We start from the raw sequence: 18,779 nt of genomic DNA, 5'->3' as shown, positions 1-18,779 counted from the left end.
AAAAGTATGGGATACTATAGTTCTGCACCAGACATGGTCAATCGGACCTACCGAAGTGGCATGAAGTGCTGCTAAATCAGAGCGCAGGGACAGGGAGAACAGTGCACGTTAAGTTTCCCCCAAAGCTCATATGACATACAGCTAGAGCACCGGCATTCGCTAGACAGAGACTTTGTTGCTGACATAGCCACCGCTCCTCACACTGGAGTTTTTGGCATGGAACATGAGCACGACTACTTGAGAGGCTGCGTGGCTGTTAGCAGCTAAGTTGAATAAACAAGCACTGCCCCTCGACCTTTTGTCTATAACAAGCGGAGTAAACCAAGTATTACGCGAATCCGACCAAGGATGCCTACATATGCAAACAAGGATTGAATGAGGGATAAGCGCGTCGGCGAGCTAGAGTGATTGATCAGCGTACCATGGATCTGCAACTCCTCCCTGAACATTACCCAGAAGAAAGGCATCTAGTGGTTGGGCCGTCAAACGATGTAATGCTGTTCTTGAAACAATGTGTTCTGCCGAAATTGCGAGAGGAGTTCTTATCAGCTGGAGCAAGTTTCTAAGTGCTTCTCTAGACGTAGTAAACGCGATTGGTGGCCGCTGCCGTATCCAGCATAACGTCTGTCAGTAGTGAGCCAAACCAAAATATACTGGCACTGAAGACAATGTCCGTTAAGCTGCCGAAATCGCTTGCAGGACCTGATTGCAATCAATGTTGAATACTTGTTGTAAGTGCTTTAGACACCTTATCGTGCTAGGGAAAGTAAACTCGGTACTTCGACTACAGGAAAAGGGTGTGCGGAATCAGTAAGTTCCGCCACTCTTGCCTTCAATCTTGCTAGCAGTACGTAATGAGATACGCTTGGGCACCTAAATGGCATGCTGTATGTTGAAGTTGATGCGGCAGAAACTCCCGAGATATTTGTGGATGAAGCAGCTAAACTGGCTCTGTGATGCCACAGCGACTTATAACTAGAGCCTGGAGACTGTAAACTGCTCATACGAGAAGGAAAGGGTCGGTCAGCTGCATGGAGACTCTGTAGAAGCGCTCTCAGAGATATACTTATTGCATTAAGCATCCCACGCGCGACCAGAGCTGCGCAAAAAGCTTCCGTGCTTGCAAGGTCCTTTGCCAAATTGCAATTTAGATCATGTCACTCCACATGCTGCGGGGCCATTAGATCAGGAAGATCCCAGCCCCGCAGGAGTTTGTAACGGTAATGGATACGTCTTCGGGCCTGCTCGAAGGCCGTGTCTAGGTCCTGAACCAAACAAGTTACATGCGGCAAGCACGCAAGGTTGAGCTTATATGGATCTGCCAATTGCGCTGGCTACATTGAATTCATGCTCATCTCATAGGCTAAAGTGGAAAGGCATCGAAGGTTTTTGCTGCAGCTGTAGGATGATGGGGAGTAAGCAGCACTCGCTAGGGCGTCCCAAGTAGTGATACAGTGTAGGTGTCCACTTACAGCTCCGCCCATCAAATCGAAGCCTCTGAAGGCATTGCGTAACTCATGGGGAAAGCGAACAAGCACTTCGTCGAAGTGTTCTGCTGAAAGGCGTGCCAACGCTGTAAACGTTTGTGCTTTTACCGTTGCCGAACGCCTCGTACCTACCAGGCGACAGGTGATGAAATACATCAGCGGAAAGAGTCTAGGCAGTTGCTGTACAACAAAAAGATAGGGTGGGTACTAGTTGACCATAGTTTCCGTTGTTTCATGAACTCACCAACGGTCAGAAGAGCAAGTTCTCCGAAGTAATCGCCACCAGATTTGATCATAATGACCTTGCCGTCAGCGGACAGAACCTCTACATTACCCTTTAAAACCCATCACAGCGTGACACTCTGCCGCTTTTAGCGCTAGCACTCTACCGCGCATACCCTTACAGCTTCCGTGAACAATTTAATATACCGTCCCTAAACGCTACTCGACATCTTGGTACACTACTGCAAAGTGAGACACTAGGTATGCAAAGAATCCACGTTCTCGCTGTAGAGAGCAGTAAGGAAAGAGGAAATACGCCGGGCAGCAGGGGAGGAGGGTGTGCACACCTTTATAATGAAGAACATGCAATCTCCTTCCTGCCCGGCGCGAATGATGTAGTCTCCTGGGGAATAAATTTTGTCTTGAAGCCGCATAACGACGTGCTTTGTAAACTCTGGATCGCAGTGCTGAACGAATGGCGCTAGCAGTGCAAACAAAACGCTTATTCAGCTGAGGAGCTGGCCCCGACTTTCGAAAGAAATTTCTGGTCTTTTTTACTGAGCTCGTGACAGGGTAGCTTAGACCAGCGAGAGAACCACAAGGGGCATGCCTTAAAAAATTTTGCCTTGCTGACGAGCCCCTTATAGAGATGTAGCTTTAGCTCTTCTAGCAAGGGATCGTTTAACGAGCTCATCAACTTTGTCAAAGCAAATGTATCGCGGCTCGAGTGGACATATCTGTACGGATAAAATTATAGAGAAAAATCGCTGTGGTGTAGATCCGCATTATAACCAACGAAGAGCTCAAAAGGGCGACAGTATTACAGTTTAGCAGACCCCCCCCATGCATTAAAGGACCTCTGCGATCTGCGACTGTCCTCCTGGGCAGCTTATGCTTACCGGAAGTACTGGTCTACTCGCTTCTGCATCTCTGGAGGAACGCGCAGTATACGCATGGCTTCAAGCGAGAATGCCATGTCATCTGAGTGCTGACCCTCAAGGAGATTCAGCCGCTGGTAGAGAACTGTGATTTCTCCAAATGCCATAGCCGAAATGAGTGTACCGACGGGAGCAACGATACAATACTGTGAAAGCGCATTGGAATTCTGTTCAGAGGCATCAATTCTGCATAGTTCTTTGTGTTGCTGTCTTTTCGGCTGCTTCAACAATGCTTGAAGGACACGAAGAAGCAGTCACACTCCCACAAACAACTGCCGTCCTCCGTCTTTGTACCCGGTGTGCGTACAGGCTAGCGCGGTGCCCATGAGCGTGGCCTCTTACCAACAAAAGTTCTTCAAAACTTAAAATATCTGCCTTCGCGACCTGGGCGTGAATCATATTGATGCCATAGGTATAGCTGAAGGTATACTCATCGATTGGGGCTGCATAGGAGAGCGCACATTGCGATGCTCTGCCACTTTGACTCGTTTAAACTTACAATGTTAGCCTTGAACTACGTAGAGCTGTGGGTAGCTTAAGGAGCACTGGAAACTGACGGTCAAGCACGGCAACATGCCGGTCCCAGAGACCTTGAGATTCAATAATCATGAAATAGATGCAACCAACCACGTGGTTCACGAGAACAAGGACGATAACAAGCCAGATCACTTGAAACCATGGATTTCGGCGGATCCTATCCATGCAGTGGGGCAGCCAGAGAAGTCGGTGAAACCGGAAGTATTTTGCCAGGATTAAAAGTAGAAAGCTACTTTGCCCTGAACAAAACATGACGCATTACAGAAAAGCCACATGTGTATGTTAAGCACTACTTAAGCGCCAACTAGGAAGCAGTCTGGAAGTGATAGCGTAAAAGTGGATACGAAAGCCTTGGCGCATTGATCTGCTGTTTCAGTGATTTACTTTTAGCTATAGGCTGAAAGGCCGAATCTAGCGGATGCGACCTACTTAGGCTGCCATTCAAAAGCAGTGGGGATATCATACAGGAAATCAGATCACCATAAAACGTAGGAGAATTAAGATGAATCTCAATTATTGTTCCCCTATGCTGGATCTCAGTTCTGCGCTCGAGATCAATAACGCTAATATTAAACTCCAAAGCAACACCAGCTATATACAGCAGATCAAGAGCGACGTCTAAGTAAAGCAGATGCTGGCAGACGGGGTACACGTTAGCAAAAGCCGCAAGAAATGGCGCAAACCACAGGGTCCAGAGGGAGATGATGCATAAAAATATTCCAACAAGCTTCGCGATCCACGAAAGGTAAGACCAAACATTTTCGTCGACTGGCTCTTCCAGCTGATAGATTCGCCTAAGCTCTTTGGCAGTCGCAGGAGTTGTAGGTTCTCTGATATCGAATGTCGGGATTGATGCCATAACAGAACTTCGAGCAGGAGTAGAGCGGCGTGATTTCCTGCCTCCGGCTTTTGCATAAGAGATTGCATGATTTAACGTGCTTTGCAAGCGATCCGGAAGGCGCGTACTCCCTGGCCTGATCTTGGATTCTCTTCTCTCATTTAGGGTGCTTACACGTACATGTTGGGACCCCAGAGAGCGATCTGCTCCTGTCGAAACAATACAGCTTCGGCGGGGTTCCCTCCTGACCTCGGATACCCATGCATGTTCCTGGCTACCCTGTCCCACACGCGAAGGGTGTGGGCCCCACGGCTCCAAATCCACACCTGCATTATCGGGGCCACTGCTCGGCACCTCGGCAACATTGTCTGCTACATCTTTACAGGAGACTGATGGCTCGAGGGAGGGACTTCTTTCTACCCAGCCGGCAATCATGGGTGTGAAAGTGCAGTGAACTCTGTTTGCCTCTATGACTAGATATCAGTTATTGCAGAGTAGCGAGAAAGCTTCTTAATGCGAAGACGACTATGAATAGGAGTGCAGACAAAAGCACCCATGTGCCTGCATTTTAGTTCACCATTTCAGCACGCAAGAGATCGGTGATCCTATCGAACAACGCATTGAATGCCGCTTGTTTTTTGCAGATGAGGCTCGGGAATCAAAACTAGCTACATAAACTTGTATGCATCCACTGGCATAAATCCGGGAGGCGCGCAGTGAGGCACTTTGTAGCAATGGGGTTTTGAACAAAGGGTACCTCTCCTCCCACTCAAGAGGGTTACGCGCTGCACGCCATTGTGTATAGGTAATGTCTTTGAGACCGGTTCAATGTAAAACGTATTAGGGAGTACATCTTAAAAGTGTGGATTCACGATGCCGGCATGGGTTGCAGTTCGGTGATTCAAACATCATTTGTGCATGAAGTATATTACTAGGGGGTTATGGACTGGCACTCAGCTCTGGTAAGAGAGCCACAGCAACGCCTTCCTAGTAATGACCTTCAGGACCATGATTGTCTTGGGAAAACGTAAATTTGACAAGACGATGAATGTGAAGGAAATGCAGGACCATGAGCTGCACAGCTACAGAAATCCATCAAGCTGCTACATATATCTACTCCGATGCCATCGCAATGCCATGGCGTACAAAATTGACAAAGATGCAGCGTGATTCAAAATTTGCTGTCTTATTCGTACACTTTTCTTGTTTTGCACAAGTCAGGGCAATAAGATGGTTCATAGTCTTCGAAGGTCGTTGAACGGCACTGCGTCCAGTGTAGAAGTGACCCTTGTGGGGGTCAAGAGTCCGTGCCAAGAGGCTTGAGAAGCATTGTCAAGGTCCTCTACTGGGTTTAAATAGATAAAAAAGGTAAAATGCGTTACTAATATTGCTTTTTACCTCGCTTTTAGTTAGGGCTGTTGGTTTTGCAACAGAGTGTGCGTTCCTCCAATTTGAAATGTCTGGCGCGCTACTTAGTATCAACCCCGAAAGTCTCGGGTATGCGGCAGCTTTGATAAGTCCCCATAAAGAAGATTGATAGACAGCCTGCTTTTGATAAGTGAGACTTTGAAGTAAACGTGTCCCTCTATGCCCACAAAGAAGTGAACCTCACTCCGAGAAACTCCGAGGTGAATACAACACTGTTGCCTTTCATCATGCCCAAAATTAACTACAACAAAAACAGGAAAAATATGCTGTACCGAGGTATTCTATTTTGCTGCTAAATGGAAACTTTATTTTCCAAAATTCGCCAGATTCCAATGAAGTTCTACGCAAATAAGTTAACTTCTTTTTTCACCGGCAACCGCTACACAGGCAACTCTACTAGAAAGGGGAGCATCCACAACTCACAGGCGCTCGTAAAGCACGCAAAGAAAGGGCCGTGGCCTCCGATTTTAGGCACGTGGAGTTTCCTGCAGCGTCCCACGGAGCAGCACACCTCGTGAGACATACGATGATATCCAGCGGTGGCAGAAGACGCTAGCACGCTCCACTTTTCCCGCTGATAGCCGAATCGGAAAGCCATCCCTCAGCCTGCATTCTGCTTAAAGCAACCCGGTTCGGTAATGGCAGATCGAGTCTGGTGAGACCTTCGGATTTCGCCTAGCCTGCATCGGGTGAATTCCAGCAGAAGGACCAGTAAAGTATCCCGTGGGGCACAACTGTGCACCGCAAAACGCCTCTACGGCAACTATGATCGTGCGTTTTCTCCATACGCCACTCATGTGCTAGCGCTCGGCGCCTAACTTGTCGATTACCACAAGCTGCAATGGACGTTCATTGTTAGAGATACCACTCATGCATCAGGAAGCCCTAGACTTGGAAGTGTGGTTTAAAGCCCAGGCAGAGCATAGCCTCTACAAGCACGTTCCCTAGCTTCGGTCCGCCACGCTCGTGGAAAACCAGCCCATCTGAAATAGCCGTACCATCAATGTAGGCGAGTAAACATATCTGCTGCAAGGAAATTGCATGTGCGAACACGCCGCAAAAGTTAGGCCAGCTGTGCTTTGCATCTCGTTTGCAATGAAAGCAACGCTCCGACATGACGCAGCAGACACCGCCGACAATGGCATGAGCAGCCGTAATGCTTCGCTATACGCAAGACGCTGTTCTGTTAGGTTGGGGTGCTGCAGCATTGAATTCGGGGCTGCGATTGGATGCTCATACGAGTCAACCAATTTGTGAGCAGCCAGCAAAAGATGCGCCAAATATACAAATAGCAACCATCGAAAGCCTCTAGACAACCGAATAACGCCCCACTGACTGGCGCTGAGTTGCTGTCAGATTGAGCGACTTTAAGGCAATAGACTCGACCAACTCATACACCGCATGCCTGCGTCACATCAGGGTAACAGAGACGGCAGCCGTTTTAGGAAGATTGACTCCTCTTGTGTTAAGGAATATTTTCCGCACAGTTAGGACTTTGAACAGCACGTAACACTCCCCCAGCAGTAAGCTGCCATCTGAGCAAACCATCGATTCTGTGCGCCCCCGGGTGGTGTAAAAAATACGAACCTGGCTCTCTGGACTTGAATGGGCGTTGGGGCTATGATTTCCACATGCAAAAACTTAACCCCAGGGGCCAGCTGTGTGCGGTGTTTAAGTGCCGGCTCCACATGCTGCCCTTTCACGTACAGCACTGCCCCCGTTTCCTCCATGATGCGCGACATTAACTCCTATACCACACAGACGATAAGCAAGCACTTTTAAAACTTCTCAGCATGCGTGATTACACTCCAATCGCACAGCACGCTTTATCGAAGGCAGATTGGGCGGGCAACTCATGAGCCAGCGAGTTACACGGCACAAAAAGCTCATCAGTATTTGCGGGGGTAAGCGCAACCCCAATACAAGTCGCTGTCGGGCAACAAAGAAACATCCTGTAGACAACTGCACTAGTAGCTACACAACCACAGGCAACTGACCTTCTGTGTAAGTTTGTAGCGCGCCACTTGTGGGTAATCGTTGATTTCAAGTTCATCAACAAAGTTCCCTGTCTCCGGGCAGACAAAGCCCTTTTCCGAAAGCCCAGGGACCTTGCCTAGCGTTGGATTAGAGGGTGCCGACACACTGCTGATAGCTGCCGCCAGTTCTCCCGAGTCCTGCAGCAGAACTCCATCATAGAGTCAACCACGAGGCGCTGCACTGCCTAGGCACTAGTCTTTCGAAGCATTTCAGCCCTCGACCCTTTCCTACTCACTTTAATGAGCTGCCAGTCAACTAATGATCGGTATGCTACAAGGCAGGTGTGTCTGTACCCATACGACGATGTTACACAAGCAGACGAGCAATATATATATATATATACATATCTACACCGAGTTACAGCTAATAAAGCGTACAGAAAATGCCTTGATCTTGTCCAGAGCCGCCTGTAGCTGAGTCGAACTTGCAGTGGTGCCCTGTTTGAGAATAGACAGCGCTTCCGCGGCCGCCTCGATGAAAGGGTCTTTCTCCGTTGGAATTGCCTGTCCTGTAACAGAGCTCGCTAACGCTAGCTGCATGCCCGGCGCAACCTTCTGCTGAACTTTGGGACGCGGTGACAAGTGCTTCTTGTATGCGTCGCGCAGCTTCTCTTTGTACTGCCCTCTGTCTGCCTCCGGAAGGCCTTTCAGTGCTTGTTGCAGCATGAGCTCCACCTGAGTTTGCATGGAAACAAGGCGCCTGGAGATAAATGCAGTGATCGGACGATTTCAAATAATGCAGCAGACACTCAGTCAAATTCCACACGTCAAAAAGGCCCTTGCCAAAGAGCCCAGCCGAGTTACTACATTCGCCAGCACACCAACCTCAACAGGATGTTTTACACCTCCATGCAATCCCCACATTAAGAAAATGCGCTAAACAGATCCGCCTGATCAGCTGCTGGGCAAAAACATGTACAAAGAAACTAAGTTGCAGGCCACACGAAGAGATGCACCAAGCTGACATGAGGGTGAAGACACTCCAACAGGTCTCATGGAAAGGGTCAAACATTCTAAATATGCCAAGGGTACATCTATGTATCGAATGACACATCAAATCGGCCAGCTGGCCATTCAACAGCAACACACCATGACGGTAACCCCCTATTTACAAAATTCAATACAACGACCTTTGCACCGCAGCCCTAGAGCACGCATGTCCCGATATATATATATAAATATAAATATATATATATATATATATACATATCACGCGTCAACCCGCACTCACTGTTCGGGCTGCCGGCAGAATGGAGGAATGGCAGCCACATGCAAGAGAGCAGCACTACTAGGGCGTTTAGAGCAGTTGTGCAAGTGGTTGGCCTAAAGCACCTGCTGATCGATTGTTAGCTTCGTCTTTTCGCTGCCTGGAGGTGGCAAGCCGGGAGGGGCAGGAGGTGGTGTAGGAGGCGGGCGCTTTGCGAGTTCTGTGTCTTGAAGCTTCAGGATTTTGGCAACGAGTTTAACGCGGGCAACAGCCTCAGTGGAGCTGCGTGGCTGCATGACGGAGTCGGTTCCCACCAGCTGGTGTTTCGCCAGCAAGGCAGCCTTTGCAGCAGCTGCTTCGACGGCGGACTGCAGGGAGCCAGAAGACGTTCCGGCTCCGCCACCTCGCGCAGCGGCAGCAGCAGCAGCAGCAGCCATTGCTGCATCCATTGTAGACATGGTGTTCGTGAGTGCGAGTGGGGTTTGGGGGACGTTAGGGGGAGGCGCGAAATCGTCCCGCTGTAGCAGCAGCTCGACTTCTTCAACTTCGTCAAAGTCGTTCGCCCCCGAAAGTTCCTTCTTGGCCTGCTGCATCTGCTGCTGCTGCCGGCTCCTCTCCGTGACAGAAAACGTAAATCCCTTACCTCCGAATCCCCCCCGTTTCTTCCTCTGCGCCAGGCCCATGTTGCACTGCACGCGAAACTCCGAACTGAGAGCTGCCAAGGCAGGGGGCACCGTCTGACCGGACTGGATGAGAGCCTGAGAGAAATAATGGAGAGCAGCCGCAGACTGTCGAGCACAAAAGTTCAGAAAAATCACGAAAAAAAACGCTTCATGGCACTTCCTTCCCCTTCCTTGGCTTGCCCCTGCACAGGCCGACGCTACGGGGTAGGCAACGCGGCGAAAATCGAGTAGAAAACAAGGAAGGGGGCATCTGTAGGCGAAGAGAAAGCTCCGCTAGCCGCAGAAGAACAGCGCGGGCAAGACTAGGTCACGCGCGAAGAAAGGCCGTAAACTAGAGAAAAGACTAGAGCACATCTTTACCCCTTCGAGCTCCTCCGCCTTGTCTGCTTCCTGAGGCGTTATAAACGTGTAAGAAACTCCAATGTTGCCCGCCCTCCCTGTGCGCCCGATCCGGTGCACGTAGTCTTCAATATGCGAAGGGCAGCAGTAATTGATTACCAGAACCACAGAAGGAACGTCAAGGCCTCGGGCCGCTACACTAGTCGCGATTAAGAGTGTTTTTGTGCCATCCTAAACAGCAAACAAAGATCGCCCCAGAACGAAAAAACAAGAAAATTCATGCGATTCAGGCGCGAAAAATGTTTCGAATCCTCTATACATATATATATGCACATGTATATACATATATGTATATATATATATATATATAGATATATATATATATATATATATTGATACGTGCCAATGTGAAAATGTGTATATGTAAATATGTATGTACATATGCACACACAACTAGAAAAGGAGACACTAGGCGAATGCTGCGTCTGGAATCGATAGCCCCTGCTTGTAATGCTGCACCGAAAGCAACTCGCTTCGCGGGTGCCGTGCCGGGCAGCACCGAGCCGCAGGAGGCAGGCAGTTTTGCTCGAAAGGAAGGGGCCATTGAAAACCTTAAATCACGCAAGCACCCTTACTTTGAACTCCTGGATTGTGAATTCCCGGTCCGTTTGGTCTTGCCCTCCATGAAGAACAAGGGCCTGGTATCCGTACTGAAAGCATTTCGACAGACACGGCAACGCGGGAGCAAGCGGGATATTCAAAAGGCGGCAGTTGTGCGAAGAAACGTTGTGATCGAAGGATGCGCATCAAAAGGACAGGCGAGAAAGGACACTGAACAGGGAGAGGCAACACCCCGGAAGCCGAGCATATACGTCAAAAAAGCCTCTTCGGCTTGTACGCAGGCAGGCAGGCAGGCAGGCAGGCAGGCAGACTCACACACAGAGCTTCGAAGGCATCAGCACTCCCCCCTAGGCATACGCAGGCCTGTGTTTGCCCATCGATGTCACGAACGAACGAAACAAGACGAGACAATGCTTCAGGCAGCGATACAGCAGGAAACTGAGGACTAGGCGGACTGACCTTCAAAAGCTCCGCAAACAGCTCGTCAGCCTCGATCTGCTTGTTTACGAAAATGATGATCGAGCCATAGTCCTGCCAGTCTCCAAGCAGTTGCAGCAGCCTGCATATCAGCAAGCAACACACACCATTTCGTCCCGTTGCAAAAACACGGAAACACACACACCACCACCTACACAGTGCCGTACACGACACCCCGCGGTCTTCTCCCCCTGTCTCGTGCCTCTCGAACAGGCTGCGCATCCGTCCTCCTAGCCCTCGTGCATGCAATAATAACACTGGCCGCGTGTATGAAACAGGAGACATTCGCCCTTCGCAAGCCTTTAATCCTTGAACAGGGAAGGAAACCCCTTTCTTGGGCTACACGCACAAATAGAGGGCCTCAAAAGCTCCTTGTCATGTGTGCAGACTCGGGAAGATACATTACCTGTAGAACTTGCGTTCTTCATCCATGACTTCAACGTACTGCTGCACCTTGGCAGCTGTACGGCCCTTCTCGCCAACGACAACTTCAATTGGCTTGTAGAGGATCCGGCGAGCAAGCGCTGAGGCACCCCAAATTGATTGCACACACGCGGCAAGCGGCGAGAACTTAGTCGCGCAAAAAAACATGCTTTCCTATTTTGTAAAAAGTAACGGTAAAAGAAGCAGGCCGCTACCCCTCCTCCCCCGCCCTCATCCGACACCCCTGCCTTCTGTACTAGCTCCCCAACTTTTCCTCCACGAAAGGCAGAAGGCTTAGTGGGGACACACATTCGATATGCGAGGGAAACGTAGCAGAAAACAGACACGTCTGCCTGTCGAGGCGGGTGCTTCTCAGGATTGACGAGATCTGCGGCTCGAAGCCGTAATCAAACATTCGGTCCGCCTCGTCAAGCACAACAAAGGTGACACGCTGCGCGACACACATGGCACCCCACACACACATAAACACATATATTCACACATAAACACATATATTCACACATAAACACATACATTCACACATAAACACATACATTCACACATAAACACATACATCCACACATAAACACATACATCCACACATAAACACTTACATCCACACATACATCCACACATAACACAAGCGCGCGCAGATAATCAGCACGCCCGTATAAATCCTCTCGCGGCAAAGCGATGAGAGGAGACGTGAGATACGCAGGGCAGTAGCACAAAGGCAACGAATATTACGACTGCACAAAATACGCACAACCCAATACGCAGCAGCTCGTTAAGCCCTCTCTCGCGCGCGTTGGTTTCTCTCTCCCTCTCTGTCTTTCTGAGTGAGTGAGTGTATATGTATATATATATATATATGTACATGTGTATATGCGTATATGTATATATAAATGCCGCCTAACATACCTTCAAGCTCGTAAATTTGCACGAGTTAAGAGTCAAAACGTCGATAAGGCGCCCCGGCGTTCCCACAACAACATCGACACCCCGGCGGATCTGCCCGAGCTGACTGCAGGAGAATGAAAGTCGCAGACTGCCGAAGAATGTGAAATTTAGACAGCAGAAAAAGTGAGGCCTAGGCAACACAGCTCTAACGAAGAAGCGCCGCTTTGCTTCGTGCGAAAGGCGGCCAGGAAACGGATGTGCGGCTTTTCGGGGGGCGGGAAGGGCGCACGCTTCCAAGCAGCAACGCAACAACGGGCAGCATCTATTCCCACGCAGCAATGAGCAGCCAGAGAAGCGTGCGAGAAACTCCGACATGAGAGAAGTAGGGACTGGGGGAGGCGAGGCTGCTCTCGCACGGCCTTCCCCGGGGAGCACGTGCAATGCGAGACAGGGTTGCATGCTCCAAGCCAGGGAGCCAGAGAGGAAAGAAAGAGGGGAAAAGCAAGAGGGGAGTGGAGAAGGGAGCAGCGAGAGTGAGCAGACGATGATGCGAGCAGCGCATATATATATATATATATACTTATATATATGCAACACACATTCCTCAGCAAAGGGGCGTCTTACCCTCCGATGCCTGCACCTCCATACAGGGAGGCCACGTTCAGATCCACCAGCTTGCACAGCCGCGAAACTTCTTTTGAAATCTGGAGCGACAATTCTCGCGTGGGGGCGATCACCTAAAAAATACGGAGATATTTTACACACAACGGAAGGCAACCTGGAAGGCAGCGCACATGAGGCTCCCTCAAGGCCACTCCTCACTACCCAGGAAACCGTTCCCTTGCAGCCGCTTGTCTCCTTCTTGCATGCGAGCATCACATCCGCAGTATTAGACAGCACGTGGATGCTTGCCCGAAGAATGCGAGATAGATAGAGCTAGATAGAGAACAATAAGCCTGCATGCTATAAAAACGCTTACCAGGCCGATCATGCCTTCCTTAAAATTTCCGTAAATGAGCATCCTCTCGCCTTTCTCATTTTTCCTGAATCTATCGCGGTCCTGATCATCTCCGTCCTGTGCGTTCTGCCTTCCACGTGGCTTGCCCTTCGATTCGGCAGCAGCGGCTGCGGAATCGGGGGTAGAGGTGACGCGGTTGGCGTCCCCGTCAGCTGCAGCGTCGACGAGCTCCTGCTGCTGCTGCTGCTGCAGCTTCTCTTCCTTTTGTTTAGCCAAGTAATCCTTGTACTGCCGCTTAACACTCAGCACGTGCCGCACCAGGGGCAGGGTGTAAGCAAGAGTCTTGCCGCTGCCCGTCTCCGCCACAGCTATGAGATCTCTCCCACACATCAAAATAGGCATGCACTGACTCTGTACGGGGAACGGCTTTTCGAACCCCCGCATTTCCAGGTGCTGCACAACGCGAACCACACGCAGTGCAACGCAAAAGCAACTGTCTCTACAGCCGTTCAATTCAAACGCATCCGCCTTCCGCGCCAGCCTTCCCGCCTCTCAGGATTGAGACGCCCTCCAGCTTGCGCAGTGAAAAACGGCAGGAAGGCGGCTCGAGGGAAAGACGCAGCGAGCACGACAGTCTTCTAGAAGAGATGGCAAGGCTACAAACAAACGCACTCTAAGAACCTTCTCCGGCAGCCCACACTGGTGAAATGCACTGACAGGACGAGGACACTGTTTCCCCCGAACCTAAGAAATGCCTCACACACACACAGAGGCCACCTATGCGTGTCGCCAGAAACACAAACTCCACAGCGCAATAAGCCCCCACCCCTACAAAGAAAAATCAATTTCCCTTCGCCTCCCCTCTAACCAACACCACTGGCGCGTCCTCTAGCCGCTTCCCAAGCCTGTCCAGAGCAGCAACACTTCGCTGCTCTCTGCCCCCCCAAACAATAACAAGCAATAAGCAGCACTTCGCTGCTCTCTGGTGGTTGCATGCACCTTTATGTTCCCATTTGTTTTGCGTAGAGCCTCGACTTCGTGGTCTTTCAGATCCGTCAGCTCCTTTACCTACGCCACGCCCATAAACACAAGCACAGACACACACACACACACACAGACATACATATTTACAACACATACAGACACATACAACACATACAGACACAACACATAGAGCCACATACAGCACATACACACATCAGTACATACACAATACTGATATACACATGCACAAGAGATAAATATTCACATGCACAAGAGATAAATATACACATACACAAGAGATAAATATACACATGCACAACACATAAATATACACATACACAATACAGATAAATACACAACACATAAATATACACATGCACAATGCAGATAAATACACACCTGCACAACACAGATAAAGATACACATGCACAATACACATACATACACAACACATTCACAAACGCACACACACACAAACACATATATAGATGTACATGCCACATGCATACCCAACATATATAGACACACACCCACATTCACACAAGTCTACACACAACATGTGCATACACAAATCCATCCCCGAACTGATGGGCATCATGTTTCGAGGCAGGCAGGAGGGCACCCTCAACCGACTAGCCTTCACACAGGTGCCTGATATTTCGACGAATCGCCGCGAAAAAGCCAGAAGGTGAGGACTTGGGCTCAGCAGCGCAATCGGAAGACTACAAACGACGGGAGAATTAGCGGAATATTGCAGCCCCCTTCCCTCAAGAGTTCGCTAGACAATCTAGAAAAAAAGCGTCTGCCGCCTTCGGAATCTCCCATCCCAGCTGCCCCATCCGTATATATCTAGATCTCTCTTTATCGCTCAATATATCTCTCTCTTTCTCGCTGGCTGCACCTCCAAGCTGCCAGAAAGGCTTCCCATGAACAAAGCGCATGCAACGCAAGGGGACAGGGGCAGACGGCCACCAACCTGAACATAAAGATTCTTCTTGATGGGAGGAAACTTGCAGGAGGCATGATCCACGAGCGGCAGCTCCTTTTTCAGTCCAACGCGCTGCATCACCAGCCAAGCACGCAGCACCCACAGGCATCCTCCCCTGTCCATGCTCGGCAGCCTCACACATGCGACTCCCTCCCACTGCCTAAGAGACCCCCTCCCACTGCAGCATCGCCAAAGAAAGATCTCTTTTGCAGCCTTTCGAAGCCTCTGCACTCCACCACCACGAACCCGCGCACCTTCACGAGGTCAAAATACGACAAATTCGCCAACTGCTCTTTCGCCTGCGTGTCGTTGTCTTCTCCGGCTGTATTCTGCTCTAAAGCCGCAGCAGCCTCAGCAGCGGCTGCGGCCTCTTGAGCCGCCGCTGCTGCCTCCTCCTCCTCTTCCTCATGATCCGAATACAGCAGCACCTCTTCCTCCTCGACATCTGCGTCCTTAGAGGAAGCCTCCGCCTTGTCCTCTTTCCCCCCCCCGCCTTTCGTCCCCCTCTCGCGCGGAAGCTGCTTCTGGCGACCTTTCCGCAAAGTTTCAAGAAACAGCTCGTGATACTTTTCGTCCTCGTCATTAGGACCCTCGCCTCCTGCCAGTGACAGCGCTGTCGCCGTCGATGCCTCTGAGGCTTCGCCTTCGGCTTTGACGCCTCCTTCCCCCTCGTCAGTAGCTGCACTCTGCGCTGCTGCTGTTTTTCCCGCAGAGGCTGTTTGTCGTGCTGCCCCGACGGAAGCCGACGGAGCTGCTGCGTCCGCTTCCAGCTCCTGCTTCACGCGCGGCGAGTCAGAGGAAACACAAGCAGCAGCTGCTGCTTGTGTTTCCTCTGACTCCATTGCTACCAATGACTCCTGCTGCTCGCCTTCACCCTTCACACCCTCCGCTGCAGGGGGCGTCGCAGCCTCTGTTGTCGACGCTGGTGCTACGGCCGCGTTTGCCCCTGCTGCCTTTGCAACAGCCGCAGGAGGGAGATAGTTCGCCTCTACCTCTTGCCACCTACTGATTTCCTCCAAGGAGATGCTTTGAAGTCGTGGCGGCTCTGCAGCCCGGCTGGAGATACACTCGAGCGCTTCGACTTGGCCTTCGTCCTCGGCCTTTGCTGCGCTCAGCTGCAGCAGCAGAGACAGCAACAGCAACCGCGAGTCAACATGCATGTGCAGGAAGCAAGGAAAAGACTTCAGGATGCTGTTTCACAGGCAGCTCCTCCGAAACAGCGCCGTCTGAACGGCCCGCCGTGTGAAAGTGGCAGCAGCAGCCGCAGTTTTCAGGAGACTACCTCCAGCAGCGTCCACACAAAGTTTCCGCAAATGCAGCCATCAGAACGCACCACGAAAACGGCAAATGCGAGGCGCAAATCACAGCCGAGACAAGGGGGTCACCTACCTCTTCCTTCGCTTCGGACTCAAGGGCTGACATGAACGCATCCAGAAGATCGGTGTCTTCCTTCGCTTCTGGAGCAGCCGTTGTAGTTTTCTGCTGCAGCTGCTTCAGCAGCAGCGCCTGCTGATGCTTTTTGAGGCGATTTCGAGACATCGGCTTGGGTGGCTTCATGACACTCTCCTCAACGCCCTCTGCTGCCGCAGTGGCTGTTCCCATCGCAGCGGCAGCATCTTCTCCCTCGACGGCCAATGCTGGGGTGTCTACTGATCCCACAGATGCTGCTGCTTGCTGCGCTTCTCCAGCGGAAAGGCGTTTGCTCTCGGAGGCTTCCTGCTGCTGCTGCGATTGCTGCTGCTGCCGCCTTTCTTCAGGCGCAGCCACAGCTGCAGCCGATGCTGCTGCTGTGGCGGCAGCAGCTGCAGCGGCGGAAGCAACGGCTTGCGCAGCAGCAATTGCAGCAGCAGCTGCTGCTTTCGACGCCACGCCATTCCTCGCAGGTGTCGCACCAGCAGCTCCTTCCCCTTTGGTGCCGTTGTGGCTGCCCCCTGTCCCTCTGCTGCTGCTGCCGCTGCTGCCTACAGCGAACTTCACATTTGGAGCAGCGGGTAGCCAATCGTTGAAGGCGTTGCTGCTGCTGCTGCTGCCGGAGGAGAAGGAAGTGCCCTTCCCGGAGGTCCCCCCTTCTGGCTGTTGCTTCTGCCTTTTAAGAGCTCTAAACCGCTCCAACCGGCTGATCTTGTCGCTGCTGTTGCTACTACTACTGCTGCTGTTGCTGCTGCCGCCGCTGCTATTACTGGCAGGAGCGTCTTGCTTTTGCACGTCTGCTGATGCCTCCTCGGTGTCACCCCTGCCCGAAAAAGCAGCAGAAAGTGCTGCCTTATCGGCTGTGTTCCTGCTACTCCCGCTGCTACTGCTACTCCCGCTGCTACTGCTGCTGCTGCTGCTCAGCGCTGGAGATGCACTGCGTTCTTCCGAGACTTTACGAGAGGCCTTTGAGGATGCCGCGGCAAGCTCCCTATCCTCGGCTGGCTCCTCTAAGACTCGCTTGGGGAGGCGGCTGCCCCTTGCCGAGTCACCAGCGCCGTCATCGGTGTCTCGCACAGCCGAGGAAGAAGTCTGACATCGCATCTCCTCCTTCTCGCCACTGCGATCTTTGGATTTGCTGCTGCTCAAGCGGGAAGGGCTTTGGCGACAAGTTCTATGATCCCCCTCTCCTCGCCTGTCAGCGCGCGAGGGCAGCCTCCTGCAGTCCTCCTCGCCAACCCGGCTGCTGCTGTCTTTGCCTTCCACACGATGTCTGCTTCTGCTTCTGCTGCGTTGTCTGCTGCTACCACTTCCACGGCTAGGAGGTCCTCCTTCGCGTTGTCTCTCCCTTGAACGGGAGCGCATGTGGTTCTCGCGCCGGGTGTCTCGCAGTTCTCGCGTATGGCCGTCACGTTCCAGAGTGCCGCTGCCTCCGCCTCTGCTGCTGCTGCTCTTCGTGCTGCCGCCGTATATATTCGCACTGCTGCTGCTAGTGTTGCTGCTAGTGTTGCTGCTGCCATCTCCTTCCATCCAGCCGCGCATGCGCCCCAAGGGACGGCGGCTGGAGTGTGGCCGGTACCTCTCAGCGCGTGCTTCCTCAGCCTCTCTGCTACTGTACCTGCTGCTATCTGCCGCTTTGCAGTAAGCATCTTCGCTGGACCGGTAGCTGCCCCTACCCTCTCTGGGGTTCCCATCGCTCCGTCCGTCCTCCCTGTTTCTGCTCTCGAGACTCCTGCTGCTGCGCCTGCGGCGTGACGCATTGCCTGCTTCTGGCCGCCGACCAGACGCGCGGCTGGCATCCGAAGATGACATTCTCGAGCCTTAGAGCAGCAAGTGCGCAGCCTCGCGGCTCCGCGGCAGCGGGGGAATACAGGATTGGAGGGCCTAGGGAGCAGAAGAGCCTAACAGGACAGGCGCAGCCGCCGCAGCCAGGAGTAGCAAGAAATAATCAGCGCTTCCACCTGCTTGCTCGAAGTGAATTGCGAGCACTTGACAGGTCCTCTGCTCGCTCCTGGCATGTTGAGAAGCGGCCTCGGGTGTAAAGACACCGAAGAGGCCCCGGCGAGAGGGAGTCCACTAGCTACTTCTGGAGAGGAGGCGCGTAGCAGATACAGCTGGAAGAACCTGGGCTCTGCGAGCAGAAGGACAATTCTAATAAGCAAACTCGAAAGTCACGTGCAGAATGGGAGGGGAGCCATCTGAGCTGCCAGGGTCTAGCTTGGGCGGTCTCTGCTCTAGAAGCTAGCCACCGGTTTCCTCCCGAACATATTTAATATTCCATATATGCGCTTATTTCCAAAAAA

The 18,779-nt window shown here is 51.7% G+C and overlaps 2 protein-coding genes across 2 annotated transcripts; both read right to left on the bottom strand.

Moving 5' to 3' along the window:
• Positions 1–76: 76 nt before the first annotated feature.
• On the bottom strand, positions 77–4,457 carry LOC34620877 (potassium/sodium hyperpolarization-activated cyclic nucleotide-gated channel 1). The gene is made up of 11 exons (XM_026333856.1): positions 3,614–4,457; positions 3,205–3,423; positions 2,990–3,090; positions 2,609–2,793; positions 2,344–2,446; positions 2,057–2,176; positions 1,732–1,822; positions 1,473–1,615; positions 1,171–1,265; positions 285–302; positions 77–170 (listed from the first exon to the last, which is right to left on the bottom strand). Exons 1-11 carry the CDS (start codon positions 4,455–4,457, stop codon positions 77–79), a joined length of 2,013 nt encoding a protein of 670 aa, XP_026189641.1.
• Positions 4,458–6,758: 2,301 nt separating this feature from the next.
• On the bottom strand, positions 6,759–18,288 carry LOC34617984. Its single transcript, XM_026333855.1, has 19 exons — positions 17,404–18,288; positions 16,456–17,205; positions 15,321–16,181; positions 15,055–15,138; positions 14,094–14,162; positions 13,767–13,838; positions 13,116–13,547; positions 12,761–12,873; positions 12,158–12,260; positions 11,546–11,687; positions 11,220–11,337; positions 10,796–10,895; positions 10,351–10,425; positions 9,737–9,946; positions 8,819–9,451; positions 7,865–8,161; positions 7,448–7,624; positions 7,038–7,198; positions 6,759–6,855 (listed from the first exon to the last, which is right to left on the bottom strand). Exons 1-19 carry the CDS (start codon positions 18,286–18,288, stop codon positions 6,759–6,761), a joined length of 5,379 nt encoding a protein of 1,792 aa, XP_026189640.1.
• Between the last annotated feature and the right edge of the window lie 491 nt (positions 18,289–18,779).

Source organism: Cyclospora cayetanensis, unplaced genomic scaffold (assembly GCF_002999335.1).
Source record: "Cyclospora cayetanensis isolate NF1_C8 unplaced genomic scaffold, CcayRef3 CcayRef3_contig_31, whole genome shotgun sequence".
NCBI classification, from domain to species: Eukaryota; Apicomplexa; class Conoidasida; order Eucoccidiorida; family Eimeriidae; genus Cyclospora; species Cyclospora cayetanensis.
This window is presented reverse-complemented; position numbering and strand designations above follow the sequence as displayed.